The sequence below is a fragment of the Pelodiscus sinensis genome, chromosome 16, assembly GCF_049634645.1.
Source record: "Pelodiscus sinensis isolate JC-2024 chromosome 16, ASM4963464v1, whole genome shotgun sequence".
Classification (NCBI taxonomy): domain Eukaryota; kingdom Metazoa; phylum Chordata; order Testudines; family Trionychidae; genus Pelodiscus; species Pelodiscus sinensis.
Window position 1 is genome coordinate 17165495 of NC_134726.1, and position 27284 is coordinate 17192778.

At 44.0% G+C, this 27284-nt stretch overlaps 1 protein-coding gene across 2 annotated transcripts in view; it reads left to right on the forward strand.

The window, feature by feature from the left end:
- The window catches only part of CPPED1 (calcineurin like phosphoesterase domain containing 1), a 154247-nt gene that overhangs the window by 101094 nt on the left and 25869 nt on the right, over positions 1 to 27284 (forward strand). Inside the window, exon 4 of one of the 2 annotated variants that reach the window (XM_075899348.1) lies at positions 16627 to 19336. The exons of the other annotated variant lie outside the window; for it this stretch is intronic. Coding sequence (XP_075755463.1) covers positions 16627 to 16856 — 230 coding nt within the window. The 3' untranslated portion in view covers positions 16857 to 19336. Of the gene's footprint in view, positions 1 to 16626; positions 19337 to 27284 lie in introns of those variants that run through there. 2 annotated transcript variants of the gene reach the window in all.

The following is a 27284-nucleotide window of genomic DNA, read 5'->3' on the forward strand; positions in this document are numbered from 1 at the left end:
TGGCAAGAAACTTTTTTCTTTGTGATCCTGTCTAATATCTGTTTTGTGGGCATTGATCCTTTGGCAAAGCGTCTGAGATGTTTGTCCAATGTACATAGCAGACGGACACTTTCGGCACGATAGCATAAATTATATTTCTGGATACGCAGGAATATGTGTTCTTGATCTTATAACTCACTTGGTTAGGTCCAATAATGGAATCAGCAGAGTGAATATGTGGACAAAGCTGGCAACGGGGTTTGTTGCAAGGGAAGGTACCAGGGTTGGTATAGTGTGGTATGTCCTGTGGTGGTTGGTAAGAATCATCTTGAGGTTAGGTGGTTGTCTATAGGAGACTATGGGTCTGTCTCCCAGAGCCTCTTGGAGTTTAGTATCCTGTTCCAGTATAGGCTGTAGTTTCTTGATAATGTGTTGGACAGGTTTAAGTTGGGGGTTGTAGGTGATGACAAGTGGTGTTCTATTGTTGGTTTTCTTGGGTCTGTCTTGAAGTAGATGGTTTCTAGGTATTCGTCTGGCTCTTTCAATTTGCTTTTTTATTTCTCCGGGTGGGTAAATGCTGAGGTTTATAAATGCTTGGTAGAGATCCTGAAGTTTCTGGTCTCTGTCAGTAGGATTAGAGCAGATGCGGTTGTATCGAAGGGCTTGGCTATAGATGATATTTATGGTTTAAGGGTTTCTTATCACAGTTTAATTTCTCTGAGGGTGTATGAATTTGCTGCAGTATGGTAACAGGCCTGCTAAGCAAGTTTTGAGATTGACAAGATGGGTGGGGTAATTTTTATTGGACCAAGCTTGATTGGGCCAATAAAAAAGCTTTTGAGCTTCAGGGAATTCTTCTGCAATTCTGAAAAAGGTAACCAGAGTATCACAGCTAAATACAAGGTGGGACAGCTTGTTAAGCATAAGGGTTTAACTCATGTTACAAGAAATGCCTTAAAATAAAGTTGACACTGAACAGCTCTGCAGTTATAGGACAAAGGAGCTTTAATAGGTTACGGAGTGTTGTAATGAGCAATAAAACACCAATTCTGACCATAATTTTTACTGTCTACGAGGGTTGTCATGTAAAAACACAAAGCTTATCTTTGAAGGTGTTGTGCAGGTTTTCTTGAAAATGAAGAGTGAGAGGTTGCATAACAGTGTTTTGTGAAAAATGTTCACCTACAAGTGATAAGTTGTTTTTTATTATAATTTATCTGTGAGATTTGTGTGTAGTATTGTCTGATTTCACCTATATAGTTATTGGGGCATTTAGTGTACATGTTATATTATGTTGGCCTGGTTACGGAACCATATTTTATCTCTCTCTCTTTTTTTTTAATAAACATATTCCCATTTATAAGAGAAAGAACCCCTAACCTAGTAGATGATATAGCCTTCACAATGCAGTGTTTTTCGCTGAGGAACAAGTTACTGATAACAGATTTTCTTCTTCGGGTGATGTCCCCGTGTGTGCTACACTGTTGGTGGCAGTTGGTCCCCAGAGCTGCAGTTCGGAGTTTTTTCTTGCAGTTGACAATTGAGCTGCCCCCACGCAGTAGGCATCTCGTGCCACTTACAGTTAGGTGCCTCGCGCAGCAGCCCACCCCCGCCCACCTCAGTTCCTCTTCAACTGCCTTGGTCATGGATGGAGTTTCTAACCTCTCTTGTCTCAGGCATTTGTTAATTCACAGATCTTTGCTATTTAATTACCTCCTACCTTGGACTATTGCCCTTAATTGCTTAGTTGTTACAACTTCAAAGGGAGAACAACAAATAAAAGGACCGGCTGTTCCAGCCTTGGTCCTGATGGACCGCCGCAGAGGCGGCAGCTTTAATCTCTTAGGGTATGTCTACATTATTATGGGAACTAATGAAGAACTTTTCTGTATGCACCCTCTCCACCCTACTCATGCTTTTATAGACCTCTATCATATCCCCCCTCAGTCTCCTCTTTTCTAATCTGAAAAGTCCCAGTCTCTTTAGCCTCTCTTCATATGGGACCTCTTCCAAACCTCTGATCATTTTAGTTGCCCTCCCTTCTCCCACCCTCTCTCTTCCCCTCTCCCACCTCCTTTTCCCAGTCTCCCCGAGTTTTGTTCAATAAAGAGAGATTCTATTTTTGACCACACGTTTTCTTTATTTTGTACATCAGGAAGAGGGGCTAGGGAAGGGTAAGTGGAAGGAGGTGAGGGAGGAATGGGGTATGAGCCCCCGATGGGGAGGACTGGGCTGGCTCTGCGGGCTTCTGGGGGTGGAAGCTCTCCTGCAGCCCCCCAATTGTCCCCTCTCCCCAGATGGCAGCCTGCGGCAAGTGCAGCCGGTCTGATGGCCGAGTGCTGTGATGTGCCCAGTGTGGGCACTCAGGGCACTCCAAGCCAGGACTGCTTTGCAAGCGGGGAACCCCTGAGAACTGTCTGTCCGGGGTGGGGGTCGGGTCCCTTTAAGCATAGCCCTCGGCTAGCCTGAGGCAGCAGCTCCATGCTCTTAAGTCCTCATCTGATGCCCTGCCGGTACTGCTTCTGGCCATCCTTAACCTCGGTTCAGGGTCCACTTAATGTGGACATGCTAGTTCGAATTGGCAAAACGCTAATTCGAACTAGTTTTTTAGTCTGGATGCGTTAGTTCGAATTAGCTTAGTTCGAATTAACTAATTCGAACTAAGTTAGTTCGAATTAGCGCTGTAGTGTTGACGTACCCTAACAGATTTATTGGAGCATAAGCTTTTGTGGGAAAAGACCTACTTTGTCAGATGCATGTGACGAAGAGGGTCTTTGCCCATGAAAGCTTATGCTCCAATAAATCTGTTAGTTTATAAGGTGCCATAGGACTCCTCGTTGCTTTTGCAGAGTCAGACTAACACGGCTACCCCTCTGATAAAGGAGCATAGTAATTCAGATATAAAATATGAAAATACCAATTTAGCTAAGCATGATGGTCAATTTCTCTTTTTTATTTGTGAATGCCAATAAATGTAGCATGTAATTTAAATATGAATGTATTCTTATAGCTAATTATTGCTAACGTGCATTAATTTCACACAATGCAAATCACTTCAGATAGAGTACAACTTAGAAATACGAATTATGCATAAGTAGCAAAAATTTACAAACAGATTTAGCACTACCAAAAGAAACAAACACAAGACCATCAAACCACCTAACTGCTTTGTATGTCAGGATATTACAAATTCCCCAAAGCTGCATACTATCCCATTCTGCTTGGAAACACTACTGGACCAGATGGACTGAAAATCTAAAAATTGCCCTTTTCTCATTACATATAATGTGTACAATTTAATTGCATATTTTAGGTTAATATCGCTATAGAAAAAAATTATACCTGATGTTATGTAAAAATATTATTCATGGTAATTTAAAAAGTGAATGAACTTTTCAAGATTTTCAAAGGCACGTAAATGACTTAGAAGCATACCTTCCATTGAAAGTCAACAGAACTATTAAATCATTTAGGCTATGTCTAGACTATAAAGTTTTGTTGGAAAAATGGCCTTTTTTCGAACAAAACCTGAGTTACATCCACATTGCAATCACGTTTTTCCAAAAGTAAATTGAAAGAACAGAGGGCTTTTTGCGCAACTTGTAATCTTCATTCTAGGAGGAAGAAGCCTTTTTGTGAAAGAACTCTTTCGCGAAAAGATGTGTGTGGATGGGGAAGAGGGAGTTTGTTCGGAAGAAGAGGGAAGAGGAAAAACCACAGATGCCCTGGTGGCCATTCTGTCCATAGTAATCACTGCTTACATGTGAGATATAGCATCCAAGCAGTATGGATGCTCTTTCAAAAAAGCTTATCGCTTTTTCAATATGCTTTTGCAGTGTAGATGCTCTCTTTCGCAAGAAGTTTTTCGGAATATCTCTTTCGAAAAAAGCTTCTTGCGCAAGAAGCCTGTAGTCTAGATGTAGCCTTAGAGTCAGATTTACTAAAGTATGTAAGCACAACATTTAGATGCAAACAGTTCACTCTTATGCATTTTACTTTGCATTTTACTTACCTATGGTAGCAAGACACACAGCCTATAATTCCTCGACTAGCCATTGTCTAATATATTCACAATGGATTTAAATGAGGCAAAATATAAGACAAAACAAGCATCTTAAAGCTAAGAAATATTAGCACAGAAATTCACTACAAGGCTGAATGTTAGTTGCCTTTTTAATGTGTAGGCACAATGGTTCCACGGGGGGGAAAATGAACTATTTAACTATATTCATTTCTGTGAGGTATTGGGGAATAAGGGAGACACCTAGTTTGGTTTCATTTTTAAATGATATAGCAAATACAGATTTAAACATATGGAAGTTGCTTTCATTATCCGTGACACCGCCAACAAAGATTTTTGATCAGATATAGCAGTATATCATCTCTATGTGCATTACAGCTAAACCATAGTTTAAGTAGCCTAAAAAACTCAGCACTGACAGAGAGCTGCCTTCAAGCCAAGAGTATTTATTTCCAGAATCAGCAACCTGATTCGTCTTCAGCACTACAGAGAGGTTCAGAGGCCCCACTTAATTCAAGACAAATTGTCTCAGGAAGCTCTGCAAAACACCTTGCTAGAGTCAAAATCATTTCCAAAGATAATGTTTCCTCTACTCTTAGGATTTCCTTTGGCTTTGTTCACCACTCATGTGACAAGCAACAATGGGGTCTGCATGACTTATTGGTACTTTAGGACTGAAACTAAAAGTACGTTACATCTGAATGAAGCAAGGGAAATTCTCTTGCTTTAAGAGCAGGACATTTTTTGAACTAGCGTGCATCGGGTGCTCTTCAAGCAGTTCATAACACAAGGCATATAATGATTCAAGTCTGGACAGATAAAAACAGAAAAAAATTAAAATTCATACCAAATACAAGATTCTTTTAAAATAAAGCCCATATAACAACTTCAAATTTAACTGAGGTCTAAATTTAGTATAGTTTATTAAAATATTTAAGCAGTGCATGTTTGACTTAAAGGAAGTCTAATCACTGATTTGGTGGAAGTCACTTTAGCATCTGCAACCACTGCCTGAGAAAATGCTAAACCAGCCAGCTTTTGACAACAGCAAATACAGAGAGAATATTTTCTTCGTTGCATTTTATTCAGTTAGATCAGTTTAAAGTTTGAAAAAGAAAAACTTTGTGTCCTTCTCGAAGCTGAATAAAATGAGGAATGAGAGGATCAGAGCTATGTCTGAAATCTTAAAGGAGTTAGTAGCCTAAAGTAATATGTCCATTTCACTAACTACAGCTAATATTTCCTTTGTTTAATAAATCAGTTAGTTTTTAATACAAAATATGGTTTGCTAAGAAAAAATAAACATATCAGTATATGAAGGCAGTTTTCTTTAACTAAAACAATTTTTAAATGCTAGTTTTTGTGCATTTTTAATTGAATTCCAATTTCCATCCAAATTCAGATGGATATAAATCACAAGTAAATAGTCTAGTAAACAGAAAAGAGTGAATGACAATTTTGTATTAATTAAAATGTAAGTCTTATTTATAAATATGCTTTAACCTTACTGGCTTGATCCCTAAGAAGCAAACAAACAAAAAGACACCCAGACATACTCGAAGCACTGGGACTCCCTAGTGTTCCAGTCCCATGGGGCTATCTCCAGCCCACGGCTTCTTGATCTGGCCCGCGAGAAGGCTATAGTCTTCCCTTTCCCCTACAAGCCTCACTAGTGTTCCAGCCCTGCGAGATGAGGGGGACACTAAGGCAAGGAGCCTTGCAGCGGGGCTAGAGCACTAGCACCAGCTCACCCCACTGCGGGGGGGATGGAGCGGAAAGGGAAGCCTCATTACAGGCCAAATTTATCGAAGCCAAGGGCCAGATCTGGCCCACAGACCGTAGGTTCAACACCCTTGCTCTACTGAGTGCTGTCCTGTCCAGTATGCACTAGGGCACTTTCTGTCCACAGGCAGAAAGTCTGTATTACATGCTGGAACATTGCAGATTTACAACTCAACTTTTCTTGCACTATTGGGTCATGCTGATATGCTACAAGCTGCAATTCAACGTAGCTGCTTTCCTAAGTACAAATGCAAAAGATTATAACTGATTTAAAATAAGCCACCCTGAGTAAAACTATATACATTTGAGCAAAAGAGCAACTTAAAGGTCATTTGCCTTAGTCAACGGCAATTCACACATTATAATGTCAACTAAGATATTGAATCTTCAATCAGTTAGCAGAAGAGAGTGGTCCTTCCACCCATCATCTCTGATTCCTACAGACATCATTTAAGCATCTTTAATCCTCCTAACTCCTCTAGACTGAAGTATCTGAAGCTTTGGGCTTAGAATAGGAGGTTTTACTTTCCAAAGCAAAGGGAGTTCTTGCTCAAATGCTTCACAAATCCATGTTTCAGGAAATTCTAAGAACATGATCCTCATGGTGTTCCTGAAAGGACAAGAAATCCAATTTATGTCGCAACTAGGGATATACTGGAGTTCTCTCCAGATGAGCTCTTAATTGGGCATGGGGTTATGTCTCCACTGCAATTAGACATTCCCAGTTGGCCTTTGCCAAAGGCCTGGTTAATTGCAGTGCAGATTTCTGGCCTTCAGGCTTAAGTCTCGGCTCTGGAACCGTACCACTTTGCAGGGTGCATGGGAAGGCATGAGTAGCCCCTAACTGTCTTGAAAGAGGATATAAATTGAATAAACTAAGTTCACAGTCTTCACTTGCTTGTGATAACAACTAACTAGAGAAGTTCAAACGGCTTTGGAAGTATAAACAAAAGTATTCTGCAGCTGTGCACTCAACAGAACATATATAATGACTAGTGGAATATCAATTTGATTATCAGCAGAGGAGTCATCCTTACTTACTTATAAAAGAATAGTCCTATTTCAGTTTTTGATCAAAATGAATATTATGTAGCCAGTGCAATACACCAAATTTGAATCTCCCTAGGATAAAAGTGATATCTATAATTCAGCATAATAAACTTCACAAGACTACTTCCTTCAGTAAGCTGTATGAACTTAGCAAATTAATTTTTAAAATATCAATTGATTTAGCACATCTCCAGTGTTCTTTTGAAGGGTTCTTTTTTAATGAAATAGTGGACTCTCTAAAAATATTGTATGTTATAAATGTGTATCATAGTCTCAAGGGTATGTGTGTTGATTCTCCATGCCCCACCAAGCAAAATTCCCACTGAAGTCAGTCAGCTGAATACCCCATGTGATAATCCTTGGAAGCTAGACAACTATTCTGAGCAAGATGATCATAATAGCACTGCAGTGTACCAAAACTGGGTGGAATATATACACCTAATAACAAAAAAGGTAGTTACTCACCTTGTGCAGTAGTGACTGTTCTGCAAGGCGTGTGTCTCCATGGGTGCTCCACTGTTAGTGATGGGTGGTCCCTGGAGCCGCAGTTCAGAGTTTTTTCTAGCAGAAGGAGGTTTTTTTGACAGCAGAAGGCATCTCATGCCACTGACAGGCGCCTAACACGGCAGCCCACCCCCCCCCCCCCCCGTCAGCCGACGGTCAGGGCAGTGAGTCCCTTATGACCGGCTGAAGTTCTTTTAAATTGTGTTTGGTTCTGTTACAGCAACTGAAGGAGTCAGGTTAAAGCTTAAACAGTTACTATTTTATTGTTACAGGGTAAACTTAGTTGTTAAATGCTACTGCTGTGTTACAGATAACACAGCCACTACAAAGGACAGGACAGAAATTACACTAATATGTCACTTACAGGTACCATGAAACCCTTTTGGTTCTCTGAGCTCTTATTAAATGCATGCAAAATAGACACCTAGCAGGTATATATTCTCACCCCTGCGTTCCAGACTTGGCGTGGCCAGCGTCTTTCTCTCAATCCCTCGGGAAGAAGTAGGGCGAGGTTGGGCGTCCCACAGACCTCGGGAGACAATCAATACCTGCCAGCAGGTATAGATGATTGGAGCTCAAATGGGGTGGGCGGCTGAACCTCTTTTATACCCCTTGGGTCATGTAGGCTTCTTCCTGGGCTCAAGTGGCCAATTAGGAAAAATGGCTTTGAATGCCAAGTTTCCCACGAAGGGTGCAAAGCATAATTTACACCTGGGAAAATGCAGACAATGGGCACCTCTGGTATGTGATGGGCGAAGATTCCTCTCCTGGGACAGTGCAGGCGTGTCAATTACTGGTACTAGCCATCAGGGCGACGGGAGGCCCCGGGTCGTCAGCTAGCCCATTTACTGTCTGGTTTCTGTTTATGGTAGAGTCAGGGACAGGCAGCAAACCTGTGTTCCCAGGGCATCAAAGGCTGACTGCCTTTCTCTTGCTCTCTGGGGGGGGGGGGGGGAAACAAGATGGGTCTCATGGAAAAACAAGATGGGGTTTTGTGTCTGGCTACACCCCCCCCCCCCCCCCCCAGTTTCCGCTTCTACGCCTGAGTTGATAAACCAACTCCAAGTAGAGGGAAGGAAGGAAGAATCATGGAGCACACACAGAGACACACACATTGAAGAACAGTCATTACTGCACAAGATGAGTAACTTCCTTTTCTTCTTCGGGTGATGTCCCCATGAGTGCTCCACTGTTGGTGACTACAGAGCAGTACCCCATAAGGATGGTGGGACTCGGAGTTACTGCTTAGTGGCGGAAGATAGTACCGCTGTAGCCACTGATGTATCCGCTGATATTTGAGGCATGATAGCGTAATGTCTGATAAAAGAGTGGTCTGATGACCATATGACTGCCCAGTATATGTCCTTCAGTGGAACATTGTTCAGGAAGGCGGTTGATGTTGCAGTGGCCCGAGTTGAATGTGCCCTGGGTGGTGCTAGTAGATGCTGGCATGGGCTCACTGTACTTTAACCCAGTAGGGTTTTTTTTTTAAAACTGTCTGAGAGTGTATAAGGGTACATCTACACTATAACGTTAATTCGAACTAACTTAGTTCGAATTAGTTAATTCGAACTAAGCTAATTCGAACTAACCGATCCAAACTAAAAAACTAGTTTGAATTAGCGTTTTGCTAATTCGAACTAGCATGTCCACATTACGTGGACCCTGAACCGGGCTTAAGGATGGTCGGAAGCAGTGCCGGCAGGGCATCAGAGAAGAACTTAGAGCATGGAGATGCTTTCTCAGACTAGCCGAGGGCTGTGCTTAAAGGGTCCCGACCCCCACCCCGGACAGACAGTTCTCAGGGGTTCCCCGCTTGCAAAGCAGTCCTGGCTTGGAGTGCCTGGACTACCCACACTGGGCACATCACAGCACTCGGCCATCAGCCCGGCTGCACTTGCCGCAGGCTGCCATCTGGGGAGAGGAGGCAATTGGGGGGCTGCAGGAGAGCTTCCACCCCCAGAAGCCCGCAGAGCCAGCCCAGTCCTCCCCATCGGGGGCTCGTGCCCCATTCCTCCCTCACCTCCTTCCACTTACCCTTCCCTAGCCCCTCTTCCTGATGTACAAAATAAAGATAACGTGTCTTCCAAAATGGAATCTGTCTTTATTGAACAAAACTGGGGGAGACTGGGAAAAGGAGGTGGGAGAGGGGAAGAGAGAGGGTGGGAGAGGGAAGGGCAACTAAAATGATCAGGGGTTGGGAACAGGTCCCATATGAAGAGAGGCTAAAGAGACTGGGACTTTTCAGCTTAGAAAAGAGGAGATGGAGGGGGGACAGGATAGAGGTCTCTAAAAGCATGAGTAGGGTGGAGAGGGTGCATACAGAAAAGTTCTTCATTAGTTCCCATAATAGAAGGACTAGAGGACACCAAAGGAAAGGAATGGGTAGCAGGCTTCAAACTAGTAACAGAAAGTTCTTCTTCACAAAGCAAAGAGTCAACCTGTGGAACTCCTTGCTGCAGAAGGCTGTGAAGGCTAGAACTAGAACAGAGTTTAAAGAGAAGTGAGATAAAGTGATGGAGGTTGGGTCCATGGAGTCGTAGTAGCCAGGGGGTAGGAGTGGTGTCCCTGCCCAAAGTTTGTGGAAGGCTGGAGAGGGATGGCACGAGACAAATGGCTTGGTCACTGTCTTTGGTCCATCCCCTCCAGGGTCCCTAGGGTTGGCCGCTGTCAGCAGACAGGCTACTGGGCTAGATGGACCTTTGGTCTGACCCAGTACGGCCATTGTAAGCTCAGGGCTCAGGGTCGGGGGTCTCAGTGGACCACCTTGATTTTCATGCACACCTGCTCCTGGGTGGCCAGGCTGGCAGCTCTCCTGCCCTAGACGGCCACTTTCCTGTGCCTAGTGCAGAGGTCGTGGACGAGGTCCACGATGTCCGCACTAGACCAGGCGGGTGCCCGCCTCTTGTGGTCTCGGGTAGGCTCTTGGGAGCTGCCAGCCTGGTCCCGGGAAGAGGGGGAGGGCTGGGTGGCAGCGGGTGGCTGGCTCGAGCCGTGCCAGGTGCAGGGTCTGCTGGCTGGGTGCTGGCAGGCTTGCACCTGGCACGGGCACCGTAGCCAGCCCGTGCCCCTTTAAGGAGTCCGGGGCCAGGAGGGGGGCAATAGAGTTTCCCTGGTGTTAGCCAGAGTGGCCACCAAGGAAAGCTGGGGAGGGCTAGTCTCCCACTATTTCGAATTAATAGGCTACACACCCCTTAATTCAAACTAGTAAGTTCGAACTAGGCTTAGTCCTCGTGGAATGAGGTTTACCTAGTTCGAATTAAGCGCTCCGCTAGTTCGAATTAAGTTCGAACTAGCGGAGCACTAGTGTAGCACCTATCAAAGTTAATTCGAACTAACGTCCGTTAGTTCGCATTAACTTTGTAGTGTAGACATACCCTTAGTCTGTAAGGTGCCACAGGACTCCTCGTTGCTTATGCTCCTTTAATTGGTCCCTGCAAATGGAATTATGTGACCATTCTTAGCTTAGGTCTACACTACACCCAGGAGGTCGGCTTAAGGTATTCAGTTCTAGCTATGTAAATAATGTAGCTGGAGTCGATGTACCTTAGTCCGAGCTTGGCACCATTTCCACAGCAGAAGGTCAATGGGAGAAACACTCTTGTTCAATTCCCTTACTCCTTACAACAGCAGAGAGTATCAGCATTGATGGGGGCACTCTCAGCATTCGATTTAGCAGGCCTTCAATAGATCTGCTAAATGAAACCCTGGAAGATCGATAGCCAGAACTTCAATACTCTGGTAGGTGGAAACATGGCCTCATTCTTGCAGTATTTTATAAGCGTGGATAGTGATAGTGCAGTGAATAGGGATTCTTTTTACCTATTGTTTTTGTATTAAGGTAAAATGTGCACCATTTTAAAACTAATAAGGAAGTTGAACAATGACCTTGTAGTCTGAATCTCATTTATTAAATTCTGTGTAGTTTAATAAAATTAAGAAATAAACTTATCAAACGGAAGTCCACCTAGCAGTGGGCACAATGAACTTCACAGAACAACTTGACAAATTTTGGAAGCGATACATTTGTTATGAATGTATGTTGCTTTTTGTGTGTGTGTGTGAATTATGTTGCTGTTGAAGAGTTGGACCAAGCACTTCCGAGAAGAAAGTCTTCCACTTAGCTACAGAACATATACAGCACCTGCAATCACAGTTCAGGCTTTCCCAAACTGCCTCAGCAGCATGCCTCACCTTTGTTCTAAGCAATCCCATTTAAAGCCAAGGAGATAGCTCATTACATTGTAGATCCTTTCCACTAGAGACTGGACTGAAAACAGCAAATTTCTATGTGATGGCATTAACTTTAGGTTACCACTAGCCTGAGAAAGATTTGAACTTCCAGTGCGCGACATAAAATCTTTCATACACAAACTTGAATGAGTTACCCATTGTGCACTCGCAACTCTTAAGTAACATCAATAGGAGCTAGAAGTGCTTAGAACCACTGAAAATTGGGGAACGTTTTCATTTGCCTATATATGCCTTTAAGTTCATTGATGAGCCTCCATAGACTGAAGATGTTGGCCTCGGTGTATCATAATGCCTGCTATGATAAATAACTCAGTTATTCCAAATTGTCTTGTTCCTCATCATGTTACCTATCGTATTCGTATTAAAGTTGTGAACTTTATTTTATTATGATGCATCATGATTACAAAGCCTTTTATTAAAGGGATCTTTAACCTTACAAAATAGTACAGCGTAAAACTCTTTGATTTTTGTTTCTAAAGCACCAGCTACCAAAAAAACAAAATAAAATAAAAAATGTGTACCAGTCTGAGATTCGAGAATTGAGTTATAATCTAAAGCAGCCAGGGCTGCCAACGGAGGGAGGCAAAGGAGCCTTTGCCCCTTTAAATGGCCATTAGTGCCTCGAATGGTTGATGGAGGGTAGGCTAACCCCAGCTCGTCCCCTTCCACCTGAATCCCTGCTCCTTTTGAGGTTATCCATCTCATCTTGCCCAGGGCCAGCAAGTCTTTCTTCAGCCCTGACCGTTCATAGATGCAAGAAGCTCCTACCAAGTTTCTTCGGCCTTAATTCTCTTGAGAGTGGAGGGAAGCAAAAAGTAGAAGTTCCTGGTTTAGTGATTCCATGAATCCACTTATTCCTGATCCCAGGGAAGCCTCATAGTGGGAATTAGACATCACAGATGAGACAGAGTAGGGCCATGGTTAACAGTTGAAAAGGTGGCTGTCCGCTCTTGACATGAAAATTTTAGGAGGTTCATTCATCTGAGAACAGTGGTACTGCTGTATGTAAGTTGATCCACATATTAGTGACTCACTCACTGAAACTATAATAAAGCTTCTAACAGAGGTGGGTGGTGCAAAGCTTAATCGGTGGAGTAAGACATTTCTATTTCTGGAAGAGTTCAAGATTTTTTTAGTTTCATTACCTGAGCAAAATTATTGAAGATAGGTACAGTTTTCTTCCCAGCTATCTTTAGCAATAGATTGAATCGAAAGTATTCCTTCTTTTCAAAGCTATAGTGACATCACCTCAATATGATCTAAAATACAAATGATCTAATTAAAAAACAATATTAATTATGCAGTGAAAAAATAGATTACAATCAAAATGATTGTATAACACATTCATCAAGAGTTAATTCATGTCATTTTAGTGCCTATTTCTCTTTGTTGCCTGTCATTGTCTCCCCTCCAAGTAGTTTTCATCTTCCTGCCCCTTTCATTTAACTTTGAAGTCTCTTACACTTTTCAGGTTTCTTTGATGTGCCTGGCTTATTTGTAGTCCAGGCATCCTTTGGGTTGTGCCGCCTTGCACTTCTGCACAGGAGATTATAGTCTGTTTTCTCATACTGTGATACAAAAATAAAGGAACCTATGCAGACCCATTATATCTGACCATAGTACTCTTACTGAAGAAATATTGGGACTCAGAAAAACCATCCTCAAACCATTTACCTCCCCAAGACCCAGCTTACTCCAGCACATGAATGACTTCTTCCAATAACTACAAAATTATCAACCTCCCTCAGAATACCATTCTTATTGCTATGGATGTTAGCTACCTACATACCAGCATACCTCACAGTAATGACATTATTACTCAGATTTTTACAAGTTAATGGACAACACTTAACTATCCAAAACACATCCATTTCATTCTCACCTGTAACAATTTTACATTGAACAAACACATACTTGGTCCAAATCAGAGGAACAATCATGGGTATTAGGGTGACTTCCCAAATTGCTCATGTCTTCAGAAATCACCTTGAGGAAGAACTTCTGGGCAAATGCACCATGAAACCAATCCTATACCTGAGCTACACTGATGATATTTGTGGCAGATATCCTCCAGACCTTCAAAACTTTCCAACACAACCTTAGTAACTGTCCCTCCATTAAACTCTTGCTAGAACACTAACACTAGAATCTACTTCCTGGACACCATGATCAGCTTCAGCAATAGAACCTGACAGACAACAAACCTATGGATCACCATAACTACCTTAACAGATCCAGTGACCACTTGAAACACACCAAGAAATCTTACCTACAGCCAGTACCACAGAATATGCTCGTAGTAGAATGTCTGGGATATACATTTAAAACTGCCAAACAAGGACACTGCACCAGATGCATAGATTTGCATCATGGAACAGGATGCACAAACAGTACAAGGAAAATCTGTTTCAATACAGCAATGAAACCCCTTTTGACTACACACCACTAGTTCTTCTTCGAGTAGTTGCTCATGTCCATTCGAATTAGGTGTGCGCACCGCATGCACCACGTCTTCCAGAGCGTTTTCCCTAGCAGTACCCGTAGCATCAGCAGGGCGCCCCCTGGAGTGGCGCCACCATGACAGGGCATAAGTACTCCTGCTGGCGCTCCCCCACCTCAGTTCCTTCTTACTGCCCGTGACGGTCATTGGAGCGTGTGTCTCTGTTAGAGCAGTTAATGGTTCCCGTTTCTCTTAGTGTAGTAAATAGTTCTAAATAGTTCAGTTAGTTAGATAGTTAGTGTCTCTTTGTTTTTCTCTTCTCCCCCATCGGGTGAGGAATGCCAGGGCCGCAAGGCTTTAAGGCATGCGCTGTCTGCGTGAAGTTTATGCCCAAAGGAGACCCTCACAATAGTTGTCTGAAGTTTCTGGGCCATCTTACAGATGCCTGTAAGATCTGTAAGTCGTTTAAGCCGTGCACTAAGAGGGCGAGAGACTCTCGTTTAAAACTCCTCATGGAGGCGGCTTTACAGCTGGCACCGACTGGGCACGCTGCGGTGTGTAGTGCACCAGCGTCCACGTGCGCTGCTCCATCTCGAGAGCGGGCCTCGGTATCGAGGGCTCGGCACCGTTCTCACTCCCCAGCACCGAAGAGATCAAGAGCGCCCCGTGGTAGGTCTCCAAGCTGGAAATCCAAGTCAGGCCTACACCGTGGTGCCGAGTCTCCGGGACACACGTCTAAAAAACATCACTTGTGAGTGAATACATGTCAAAGCCCACCATTCTTATGTGCCCTCAGTCCTCATCCTCAAAGGAAATGTGCACAACACCTTCTAAAAGACAAACACTTAAAATCATAAAAATCATGGACTGAATAGCGACATTGGATTTATGGTTTATCACGGCACTTTAAAACCCACTTAGAAGTCTCTCCTACTTTTCCTCACACAGCCCTATTTTTGGAGAGGTTAGCAGACCACTTCACTTGACTAGTCCCTTGAAATAGTATTAACTACTGTGCTATACAAATCGCTTCCCCCTTGTATTTAGCTGAGACATGCTTACTACATTTCCCAATCTGAAGAACTCTGTGTTGGCTCAAAAATTTTTGTCTCACCAATAGGGGTTGGTCAAATAAAAGATACAGGCAGTCCCCGACTTACGTGGATCCGACTTACGTCGGATCCCTAGATACGAACGGGGTGAGGCAACTCCCGCACATGCGCAGCAGCATTCCCGGGGCTCGCTCACCTGGGTCCTAGAATCCACCTCCTCCTCCTCTTCGGCCGGCTCCTCCAGCCTGCCGGCTCCAACTGGCCTCTGCCTGCAGCAGCTGGCCACAGGGACAGGGATCCCGCAGAGCTGCCGGGCAGAGGAAAAGTGCCTCCCCACGCCCGCTGCCCCCCGCCTCCCGCGGCCTCGCATCCTGCACGCCTCCCCCCTCCCCCCCTGCCAGCAACAGGCTGCCCCCTCCCCTGAGCAACAGGCTGCCGAACAGCAGACAAAAGCAGCCTCTCCACCCCTCCTCCCCCTATACATGCTGGGCTCCCTGGGCAAACAAAGACTCCACCAAAACAAACAAAGTGCTGGCCTCATTGTGTTAGCAAAAAAAGGACCCTCCTCCTAGAACCCTGGGTGGTGTGTGGAAATAAAGCTATTAGCTCAAAGCATGGTGCAGAGCTGTTTGGTATTTGATGAGTTACTCCTTTAGTCCCGAGTTTGTCACAGGGACAGAAATAGATGTGAAATCTTCTGAACAGGGGAACAGACAGCAAAACAAACATTAGAGGGGAGTTAACCTTTCCCTATGCTATCCAAAACTAAAAAAAATGTTTGGCTAGAGTTTCCCCTACAATATGTACCAGTTCCGACTTACATACAAATTCAACTTAAGAACAAACCTACAGTCCCTATCTTGTACGTAACCCGGGGACTGCCTGTATTACTTTCCCCACTTTGTCTCACTTATTATCCTGCCTTTGTTGTATGTTTTAAAGTCATTCACTCTTATAATCATTGTCTCTTTGAGTAAACAGGTTTGAGAGTCCTTTATCCAAATGTCAATTGAAAGGTAACATGTGGATCCACACAATTGACTTTCTGCTCCTATCTACATGCACCACTGTCTTCTGGTTAATTACTTGTTGACAGTTCTTTTGTAATTCTAAATTAACATGCTCTCACATCTTTACTATTTCTGACCAAAGGAGTAATGGGAAAATATCTATCTTGAATCTGAGTTTGTGTAGGGCTCCAATATTCTTAAAGGGGGTGATTAGTTAGTCTGAATATTAGTATGTGGCTTAATATTATTATTTTTTTTTGTAAATGTAGTATCATGTAAATGATTCCCTACTATTTTCACAGTTTCTGAATCCATTCGATTAAAAATGTCCATTAAGAAAATATGGGTAAACACAGCAAGTTGTAGCCATTCTTAGTCATATAAATCTCTCTTGAATTATAGTAACTGCATAAGCATAAGAAAGGAGCTCATACTGTTTTTAAGAGAATTTGCTCTGTAGTCTGAAAGTGTTAACTAAATATATGTTGCAAATATAAGGTATTGTGTATATAAATAAATATATTATTTTAACAGGTATTAAAGCTGTATTTTCTGGACACTACCATAGAAATGCTGGAGGGTTCTACAAGAATCTAGAGATGGTGGTTTCATCAGCAATTGGATGTCAACTGGGAGAAGATACCCATGGGCTTAGAGTGGTCGTTGTCACAGCTGAGAAGATTGTTCACAAATACTACAGTTTAAATGACCTGAGTAGCGGAGGAATAGAAAAAAAGCTTATGGATTTGATTAAGCAAAAATAGCCATTTTCTAACTGACAGGTCTCCAGTTTATTTTTAATTCATGTTTCATTACACAATATATAAAAGACAATCAGCAGCTCAGCAAAAACAAATCAAAAAAAGCATACCGCAGGTTGATGATGATTCCCAGTTGTGTATTACACACCAAAATAGTTATCTTAAATCATTACCATCCTCAAGAACAAAGCAAAACGATATGCAGAGATATTTATACCTCTGAGGGGAAATTAAACTAATTATAATATGAAAAAATAAAAATAATGCTGTTGCTGTTGATTTTGTAATTGGAAAGAAGGAATGAAAAACGCAGTGCTTCAACTCAAGTCCACCCTACTGTTTGATGGTCCGCAAGATACATCTTAAAACTGTGATACTTAACGTTCTGTATTAAGTTATTGGAGATCCTCTGGATAATGACAAAGTAAATGACATTTTTGTATTCAATATGGGTAAATCCAAATCCTTTTCAAGTCAAATGGAAGATTTGCATTGACTTCAGCAAGTTGTAGATCAGACCCTATTTCTGCTTCCACCTGGTTGATGTCAGCTCCTACCCCAAGCACTTATTTCTGTTTTATCTTCAGAACCACTGTAGCAATCAGAAAGCAAACTGGATATTCTTCTGCCTAGCAAATTGCCATTGTCAGCGCTGTAAGAGACTCAAGACTCTCTCTGTAGAAGAGTATTTTACCGTTGACTTTTAGCATTTAACAATAAATTTGCTATTGAGAGTTCCCTGTAAGAGTATATCCTCTTTACAAACCAGCTGACTCCTAGACAAATGGAGATTTATGGTTTTCTTGTTCTACCAAACTTTAAATTGCCAAAGCAGATAAACTGCATATGCTATACATACTTTTAAAAGAAGAAAACAGTATATGTTGGTTTAGTCTGGGATGTAGTTTAAAAGATTCACTAGGTACAGTATAAAATCCCCTGAAATGTCCTGAGAGTGATTTTTTGTTAATGTAGCAAGTTCAAGAAGAAGTAAAGAAGATAACTTTATTTGTTTTTTTAAAAAGTCATGAATTATGCTGCAAATATGTGCATTTCTTAGGACCTGATTTTGGCACAATTATATTGATTTCTTGTGAGCACATACATTTATTTATGCTCTTAAGTTTCTGATATATTTGACATGAACTTTAAAAAGCTGAGTAAGTGAACACATCAGAATATACACCACACAGATATAGTGAGAGCTGTAGCACAGCTTTACAGACTCAGAGTGCTGAAGAACACATGCAATATTGTAGAAAGAGGTACACATCATGTCTTTTGTACATAAGGAAATGATATTTCTGTAAGTGGACATATAGTAAGATATGTGAGGGAATTGATCATCTGTACCCTCGAGTTAATTTCAGTGAAGTCTCTGAAAACCTGTCAGGTAGATTATTACTTAATGTTAGCCGTGTCATCTTTTCCATGGAGATACTCCACACTACATGTTAGGGAGGCTAGGGAGCTTCTGACATTAGTCAAGATTATTCTGGCTACTGACACCATAAATTGAATAATTAATTAGGGTGACATTTCAAATCTGCTTAATATAAAGAAATATTTTTTAGAAACAGGTAGACCAGAAAATCCAAATGTATAGGCTGCCATAAATACCTTAGCAGCTATCAGTTTACACACACAACCTGTGAAAATAGCTTTCATGCTTTAAGAAATGTACTGTATAGAGCCTAAGTGGCCTTACTCAGCTGGATATTGACTTAATAGTCTAGCTTTCAAGGTGCCATCTCAGATTTGACACCTAAGAGCCTTCACCATGACTAAATCCCAGATATATAAAGCTATTTATGGCTGATTTTTCCAAAGGTTCCTAATTCCCATTGGTTTCAATAGTAGTTAGGCACAATATGGGAGTTTCAAAAGTGCCTATCTATAGCTTTAGACTCTCTTAAAAATCTAGGCCCAATGTCCTGAGGTTTTTTTTGTCCATACTGCTAGTTAGTGTTTTGGTGTGGTGATCTCCTTATAGTTTGTTGCAGAAGGAAGAGATACTTAAATCTTTTAACTATGTCAGTTCCCGTAATAGTAGCTCAGCGGAAAGAACAGGGAGTTTGGTAGGCATTGGGTAGTACTGTTGGTCTTGCCCCATAATGTAGAATGAGCACCCAAAAAAGTAAGGTGAGCCATTTAATTGATGGTGACATTCAGGAGAGCCAAGATAGATTTGAAAAGAATGGTTCCCTGTAAATGTAAGAAATTAATAGAATTGGTATGAGTATGAATTATTCCAATTTTGTAAATGTTGCTCTGAACAAATGGATTTACAAAGGATGAAAGTGTTTATGCAAAACCATTTTAATTGTACGAACTTATAACTCAAATTTTAGCATTAATTCCTATTGAAATATTTCCAAGTTGTGTTTTGTAAGAGAGAATTCTATCATACATTGTCTTCTCATTACAGAGTTTCAATATACTGTAAAATCTGTTTTAATTCAATTAAAAAATTATATTCCAAATATTGTGTATCTTGTGATTTCTAAGAACAGTGTATGTCTTACAGAACTCTGTAATATCAATAAGATACTAGCTTTATAAAATACAGCTTCAGTGCTAATCACTTTGGGTGAATTGAAATATTAGATTTATTGGAATTTTTTAAAAGAAATCTATGAGGGATGGTAATTTTACGTGTTTGAGTGAAGTATAAGCTTCAGGAATTATACATTTTAATCATACATTCTATCAAAAGAAAGATACTGTATAAAATAAAGGCTTTCAGGTATGTGACAGGGTGTACCCACCCCACACTAGTTGATGGGGGTTAACTCAGCCCTGAGGGAGTAGGGAGGCCACAGCCCCTCTAGCTTACTGGCGTGCTTGCGCTACACTACTATTTGAGGGTATGTCTACACTACAGCACTAATTCGAACTAACTTAGTTCGAATAGTTAATTCGAACTAAGTTAATTCGAATTAGCGCATCTAGACTTAAAAACTAGTTCGAATTAGCATTTTTCTAATTCGAACTAGCATGTCCACACTGAGTGGACCCTGAACCGAGGTTAAGGATGGCCGGAAGCAGTGCCGGCAGGGCATCAGATTAGGATTTAGAGCTTGGAGCTGCTGTCTCAGGCTAGCCGAGGGCTGTGCTTAAAGGGTCCCGACCCCCACCCCAGACAGACAGTTCTCAGGCGTTCCCTGCCTGCAAAGCAGTCCTGTCTTGGAGTGCCCTGAGTGCCCACACTCGGCACATCACAGCACTCGGCCATCAGCCCGGCTGCACTTGCCGCAGGCTGCCATCCGGGGGGGTCAATCGGGGGGCTATAGGAGAGCTTCCACCCCGAGGAGCCCACAGAGCCACCTCAGTCCTCCCCATCGGGGGCTCATACCCCATTCCTCCCTCGCCTCCGTCCACTTACCCCTCCCTAGCCCCCCTTCCTGATGTACAAAATAAAGGACACATGTGTTCAAAAATAGAATCTCTCTTTATTGATCAAAACTCGGGGAGACTGGGAAAAGGAGGTGGGAGAAGGGAAGAAAGAGGGTGGGAGAGGGGAGGGCAACTAAAATGATCAGGGGTTTGGAAGAGGTTCCATATGAAGAGATGCTAAAGAGACTGGGACTTCTCAGCTTAGAAAAGAGGAGACGGAGGGGTGACAGGATAGAGGTCTCTAAAAGCAGGAGTTGGGTAGAGAGGGTGCATAAAGAAAAGTCCTTCATTAGTTCCCATAGTAGAAGGACTAGAGAACACCAAATGAAATGAATGGGTAGCACGCTTCAAACTAATAACAGAAAGTTCTTCTTCACAAAGCAGATAATTAACCTGTGGAACTCCTTGCTGCAGGAGGCTGTGAAGGCTACAACTAGAACAGAGTTTAAAGAGAAGTTAGATCAAGTCATGGAGGTTGGGTCCATGGAGTGGTATTAGCCAGGGGGTAGAAATGGTGTCCCTGGACTCTGTTTGTGGAAGGCTGGAGATGGATGGCACAAGACAAATGGCTTGGTCATTGTTTTGGTCCATCCCCTCCAGGGTCCCTAGTGTTGGCCACTGTCGGCAGACAGGCTACTGGGCTATATGGACCTTTGGTCTGACCCAGTACGGCCATTCTAAGCTCAGGGCTCAGGGTCAGGGGTCTCACTGGACCACCCTGATTTTCATCCAAACCTGCTCCTGGGTGGCCAGGCGGGCAGCTCTCCTGCCCTAGACGGCCACTTTCCTGTACCTAGTGCGGACGTCGTGGATGAGGTCCACGATCTCCGCACTAGACCAGGCGAGCGCCCGCCTCTTGCGGCCCCAGGCAGGCTCCCGGGAGCCGCCAGCCTGGTCCCGGGAAGAGGCGGAGGGCTGGGTGACAGCAGGTGGCTGGTTCGTTCCGTGCCAGGTGCAGGGTCTGCTGGCTGGGTGCTGGCAGGCTTGCACCTGGCACGGGCACCATCGCCAGCCTGTGCCCCTTTAAAGGCTCCGGGGCTGGGAGGGGGGCAGACGAGTTTCCCTGGTGGTGCCCAGAGTGGCCACCAGGGAAAGCTGGGGAGGGCTAGCCTCCCACTAGTTCGAATTAAGTGGCCACACAGCCCTTAATTCGAACTGCTTAATTCGAACTAGGCATTAGTCCTCGTAGAATGAGGTTTACCTAGTTTGAATTAAGCGCTCCGCTAGTTTGAATTAAGTTCGAACTAGCGGTTTGTATGGGTAGTGCCTATCAAAGTTAATTCGAACTAACGTCTGATAGTTCGAATTAACTTTGTAGTGCAGACATACCCAAAGAGATTGGCTTTGCTCGTTGGAGCTAGCAGCCAGAGTGAGAGGTTTGCCGAGCCAGCTCCCTGCAAGCCCCAGCACGTACCTAGAGGCCAGGATGCTATCACCCAGACTGTAGCCAGGACACTTCTTGAGAGCTCGGGTCCGGGGGAAAGGAGCAGTACCCAGAATACCGAGGGAAGTGGTGAAACCGAGAAGCACCAGTGAGCCAAGACCCAGAGGGGCAAGAAGCAGGGAAGAGTGAGCCACTGTTGAGAAATCAGCATGTTGCGGTCAGGATTTCGCCGCTGACTTAGTGGTGTGAGCAAGCCACTAATGGAGCCCTGGACTAAGGTCCAATTGTGTGGGACAGCCTGGACCCCTCTGCCTGGGAGGACACAAACCTTTCTCTCACCTCCTAACTCTCCAATAGACTACTACTTTAGGGTTACAGCAGGACTATTGAACTGTTCTGCCCTTGTAACAACCACCAGGCAGATTTGAACCTGAGATCCCTGGAGCTTGGTATAGGACTCTAAGCTAAAGCCAGCTGGCTCTGAGCCTATGCTGTAGAGGTCTCATCCGTTGCTGTGGTCTAAGTGCCACTGCATGGGTCAGTGAACCACTCTAGGGCTACGTCTAGACTGGCATGATTTTCCACAAATGCTTTTAACGGAAAAGTTTTCCATTAAAAGCATTTTCGGAACAGAGCGTCTAGATTGGCAGGACGCTTTTCCACAAAATCACTTTTTGCGGAAAAGCGTCTGTGGCCAATCTAGACGCACTTTTCCGCAAAAAATCCCCAAGCGCCATTTTCGCGATCGGGGCTTTTTTGCGGAAAACACATCTCAGCTGCAAAAGGGACTTTTGCCTTAATGGGAGCAGCATAGTATTTCCGCAAAAAGCACTGATTTCTTACAGTAGGAAGTCAATGCTTTTGCGGAAATTCAAGCGGCCAGTGTAGACAGTTGGCAAGTTTTTCCGGAAAAGCGGCTGATTTTCTGGAAAAATTGGCCAGTCTAGACACAGCCTAGATGTGTGGGTTATATACTTCCCCTAGGTGAGGGAGCCCATCCTGAGCTTCAGAGACCCAGTTGAGATCCCAGATGAGCCCCTACTTGTAACCGCCACTGGGCAGATTTGAACCTGGTACCTCTAGAGCTTAGTATAGGAGCTACTACCCTTTGAGCTAAAAGCCAAATGATTCTCTGTTGCTGAGGTCTGTGTGCCTCTGCCTGGGACAGTGAACCACACTAGGGCTATGTCTATGCTGTACCTCTCTTGTGCAAAAGCCTATGAAAATCAAGCATGGATTAGCATATTGTCACACTTCATTTGCATAATTAATTAGGGGTGTTTTTGCGCAAGAGTCTTTCACGCAAAAAGTAACTGTGTAGACGGCTCCTTTTTGCACAAAACCCCCCTCTTGCACAAGAACCGTTCTTCCTCATTTTTTCAGGAAGAATAGCTAAGAAGGAGCCCCTAATTAATTATGCCAATGAAGCACGGCGATATGCTAATCCACACTTCATTTGCATAGGCTTTTGCACAAAAGAGGTGCAATATAGACGTAGCCTGAATGTGTGGGTTACACCCTGACCATGGAGGGCAAACTACTGTACTGTACTTCGACCCTCGGATCGTGGCGGAGGAGAAGACTATTGAACTGGGCTACCTGGACAAAAGAGAGAGAGCGTTGGACTGCAACCCTTGGGTCACTTTGGGGGCCTATTGGCTGGGGCTGTCCTGTCAGTAAGAGTGAGATGTAGGGTGAGCCGGGTGGCTTAAAGACAGAGGAAGTAAAACAGACTCCCAGGTAGAAATAGCGGCTCTGGCTGGGGAGGCAAAGGGCGGGGACAAGTATGCTGAGGGCACGGTGGGCCACTCCCCTCTGCCTAGGATACGGTCATCCCCATAGCTGTGTGACAAGGTCTTATTAATAAAGCATCTTTCCGATTCAGTCATGACACTGTGGGAATAAAATAAATACAAGGGTTGCCAAGCTAGTGGGGGTCACTGCCTTGTTACTATAGGTCCGCTTCTCCTAGCATGAGTTTGCTTTGTTCCTAGACAATTCCTGTCCTTAAGAAGTCCTCCTGAGGCTGGAACCCCAGGGTACTACTTTGTCCTTTTTCAAATCCCTCCCTCAAGACCCACACTTCTACCTACAAAACTGCAAGCTGTGAGGCAGCTGTATGATGTGATTTTTTTTTTACTGGAACTAATATGATGTGCTTAGCATCACCTCACACATTTCAGTGACAGGGATGAACAATTCATCAGCTAAAGCTGGGGGATATTTTGATTGCCTAACATGTACAGAGGATGGCTGCCTATCTTGCTTTCCAGAAGCTGGCTTAGCAGCAAAACTCCAGTTAGCCCTCCAGTGAAGGGAAAGTAATTGCTACTTTTAAAAAATCCCAAAATGTTTGTTGTCTGGCAAAATTTGGCAGATAGGATCAGCACCAGGCTTTTTTTGGCATCCCCATTAGGGATGTGAATGGTTAACCGGTTGTGGTTATGGTTTATCGATAGGCTATTGCAACCGCAGGCAGGGTGCTGCTGCAGCTTGCAGGGCCCACCGCAGTTGAGTGGCTGATTAAAAGAGCGCCCACAGCCAGCAGCGTGTATTTCTACTAGGGGCGCAGAACCATACATAACAAAATGCATTCTGTACATGGATAGAAAAGATTAGAGGGAACACTGATCACAGGCCTTTCTTGCTGTAGACACTAACATGTGCCAGGATCTCCTGAGGCAGGTTGCCCACAGCTGCAACGTTCCAACAGAAATGATGATAGAAGAAACAGGCCCGATGGTAAACATCCTGGCCCTGAGGATCCGTTCCGGGTGTCATTACTGTTAATTAAGACTATTTAAGCTACCATCAAGGTGTTATGGCAGACCCCAGCCTCCCTCCCATCAATGGCTGAAAGGGGTTGAGAGATGCTACTTTGCCCCCCAGGAGGAGGGGTATGAACACTTGTTTACTCACCCTATCAGGGTCACTTGTAGTCGACGCTGTCATCCACAAGGAATGGCAGGTATAGCCAGGGCCTGCCTCCAAAAATAAAGAGGCTAAGAAGCTGTACTTCTGACAAAAGATGTATTTGACCAAGAGTCCCCAGCTTTACCTATTGAATCAACAAGCTTTGTTGAGTGGGTAGGCATACAGCTCCTGGCATTCATTGTCCAAATTCCCACAGACATGCTCCAAGAATTTACTGTGCTCTTGGAAGAGGGCAAAACTATGGTCCTCATCTCCTTACATGTGGCACTGGATTTGTCTGACTTGACAGCAAGAACCATGGCCACTGCCATGACGATTTGGTACAACATGTGGCTCCAAGTATCTGGGTTCCCCTGGAAGTTCAGAACATGATTCAGTATCTTCTGCTTGACTGTGCAGATCTGGTCTAGGACAAAATGGACACCAGGATGCACAGTTGAATAGACTTCCGGCCAGGGACCCCTCAAGTCACTTGGTAATCACACAGCTGCACCTCAGTACAAGCCTTTTAAGTCGTAGCCCCCTTCACACCTGTCTCCTCAGCAGGATCACTTGCACAGACAGGGGAGAAATAATCACTGCAAGCAGCCCACACAATTTTCCTCAGACCAAGATCAGAGCCATCCAAACTGCCCTCAAGCCCTAAACTCACTTTTGAAGGTGTGCCTGACACTGTTCCCCCTAATTTTTTCCATCCATGCACCTACTGAATTTTGGCACCTGTATTGAGATAATGTGCAGGTATGTGCCACCAGTACAAATAAAAAGCCTAAACGTGTATATTTTTAAAAGTTCATAGATATTGAAGGAGAATATTAAAACTAGGCATAATTAACAAGGTGTACTGCTTATGATTTTGAACATGAAATCAAATAAAAGTAAAATTAACACTGCCCTTGGAGTAAATGTATTTTATCATCCTTTCTAACAGCTAATGCTAGTAAACACACCGAAATGTGGTATACTCAAAACAGCTATATAAAGAACAGTACCAGAGGCCCAGTGTAATAATCTACTCGTCTTCGAGTGGTGTCCTCGTGGGTTCTCCACTCTGGGTGCTGGTGCGTTCTCGCGCCAGTGACCGGAGACTTTTCCAGCAGTTTCCACCCCTCCACACATGTTCCATGGCACCCCCTTGTGCCGTTGTGGTCCTTTAGGCACATGGTCAGCCCCTCAGTTCCTTCTCTACCATCCTTGGCAACAGATGAAGCCTCCTTTTCTCTTTGTATTCTATCAAAAAAAACCCATCAAAATCCAGTTTAATCCCATCAGTTACTTCAACTTCCAAGTTATTTTACCCTTACCACCTGCCCCAGTCTAAAAAAGCTAAAAAAAAAAGTTTTCGTTATGGCTTGCCATCTTTCCCCCTGTGCGTCATGTCAGGATCTCCCAGCTTTAAAAGATGCGAGTCGTGCCAAGATGCTATGCCCATTTTGGATGGGCATTCTAAGTGTATAAAGTGCTTAGAGGAATTGCATCAGACACAAAAGTGCCCCCACTGCTCAAAGCTCACAGCTAGAGTGCACCGTGATCGAGCCAACAGGCAGCCAACACTCCTCTATGAAAAGTTCCTTCAACCATCGTCAGAGGACACACCAGTGGCCCCAAAATCGGCCTCCCAGAGCAAGGGTACGGATAAATCTCGTCCCCCTCGTCCCTCGTCCCTCTGTCTCGAAAACAGGTCTCTCTCCAGACTGTTTGCTACCCTCGGCACCAACAGCCATAAGGGTCAGCACCACGGATAGGCCCGGTACTTCTGGTACGGCATCCTCCATGACACTGGCACCTCAGAAGAGAGCCCACTTGGAACCGAAACAGAAACAATCAGCACTGCCTGCACCAATGGCACTGACTTCACCAAAAGCACCAGCCGCACTGGTGGGCCATCATAGAGACCGCTCGGCATGGAGACACCAACCTCAAGCAGCACTGACATCCGTGCCTAAGAGGCCCCGCACCGATATGCCTTCATCAGATCACACGGCACCAGCCACACCACCAGCACTGAGCAAACCACACACCTTGGCACCGTCCCAGGAATACACACACTACCAATCCCCAGTCAGGAGCCGCATGCCAACAGCATTGATTTCACTGGGTTCCTCTATTCAGTCAGGGCACTCGCGCAGATCATCAAACATCTCCCGATCTCTGAGCGAGGTGGGCACTGAATCCAGGAGTAGATTCTCTTCCCAACACTCCAATCCTGCTCACAGACCTCCCTTTTGGCAACCTGGCCCCATGTCATACGCATACACCCCACCTCTACCGCCGTGGTATGCACAACAATATGGCTATCCACCACCGCCATACACTACTCAATGGCAGCCATGGGATCACCAAGTATGGATGGTGATAGTTCTGCTATTGACAGCATGTGCCATTTTTGTCTTCCTCCCAGAAGAAAGAAGGGATTTAATCTGCAAGTTGGTCACCATTTTGGAGGAAAAAATTAGAGGACTGGAGGCCCAAGTGTCAACCCTACTCTCGATCAGAGAGGATGAAGACTTCCTCAATAGAAGGCAACATTTAATCCTGCAAGCAAGGCAGGTGGAAGAGCCAGAGAGGGCAGTACAGCATGAGGATCAGAACTGGCAGCATGTAAATTCTAGAAGGAAAAAAAGCCAGCACGGGAATCCCCCATTCCGACAGAGGTAATTGCTCTCAGGCTTTCAGGCTCTCTCCACAGGCTCTGCGATGGTGAATGATTTGGAAGG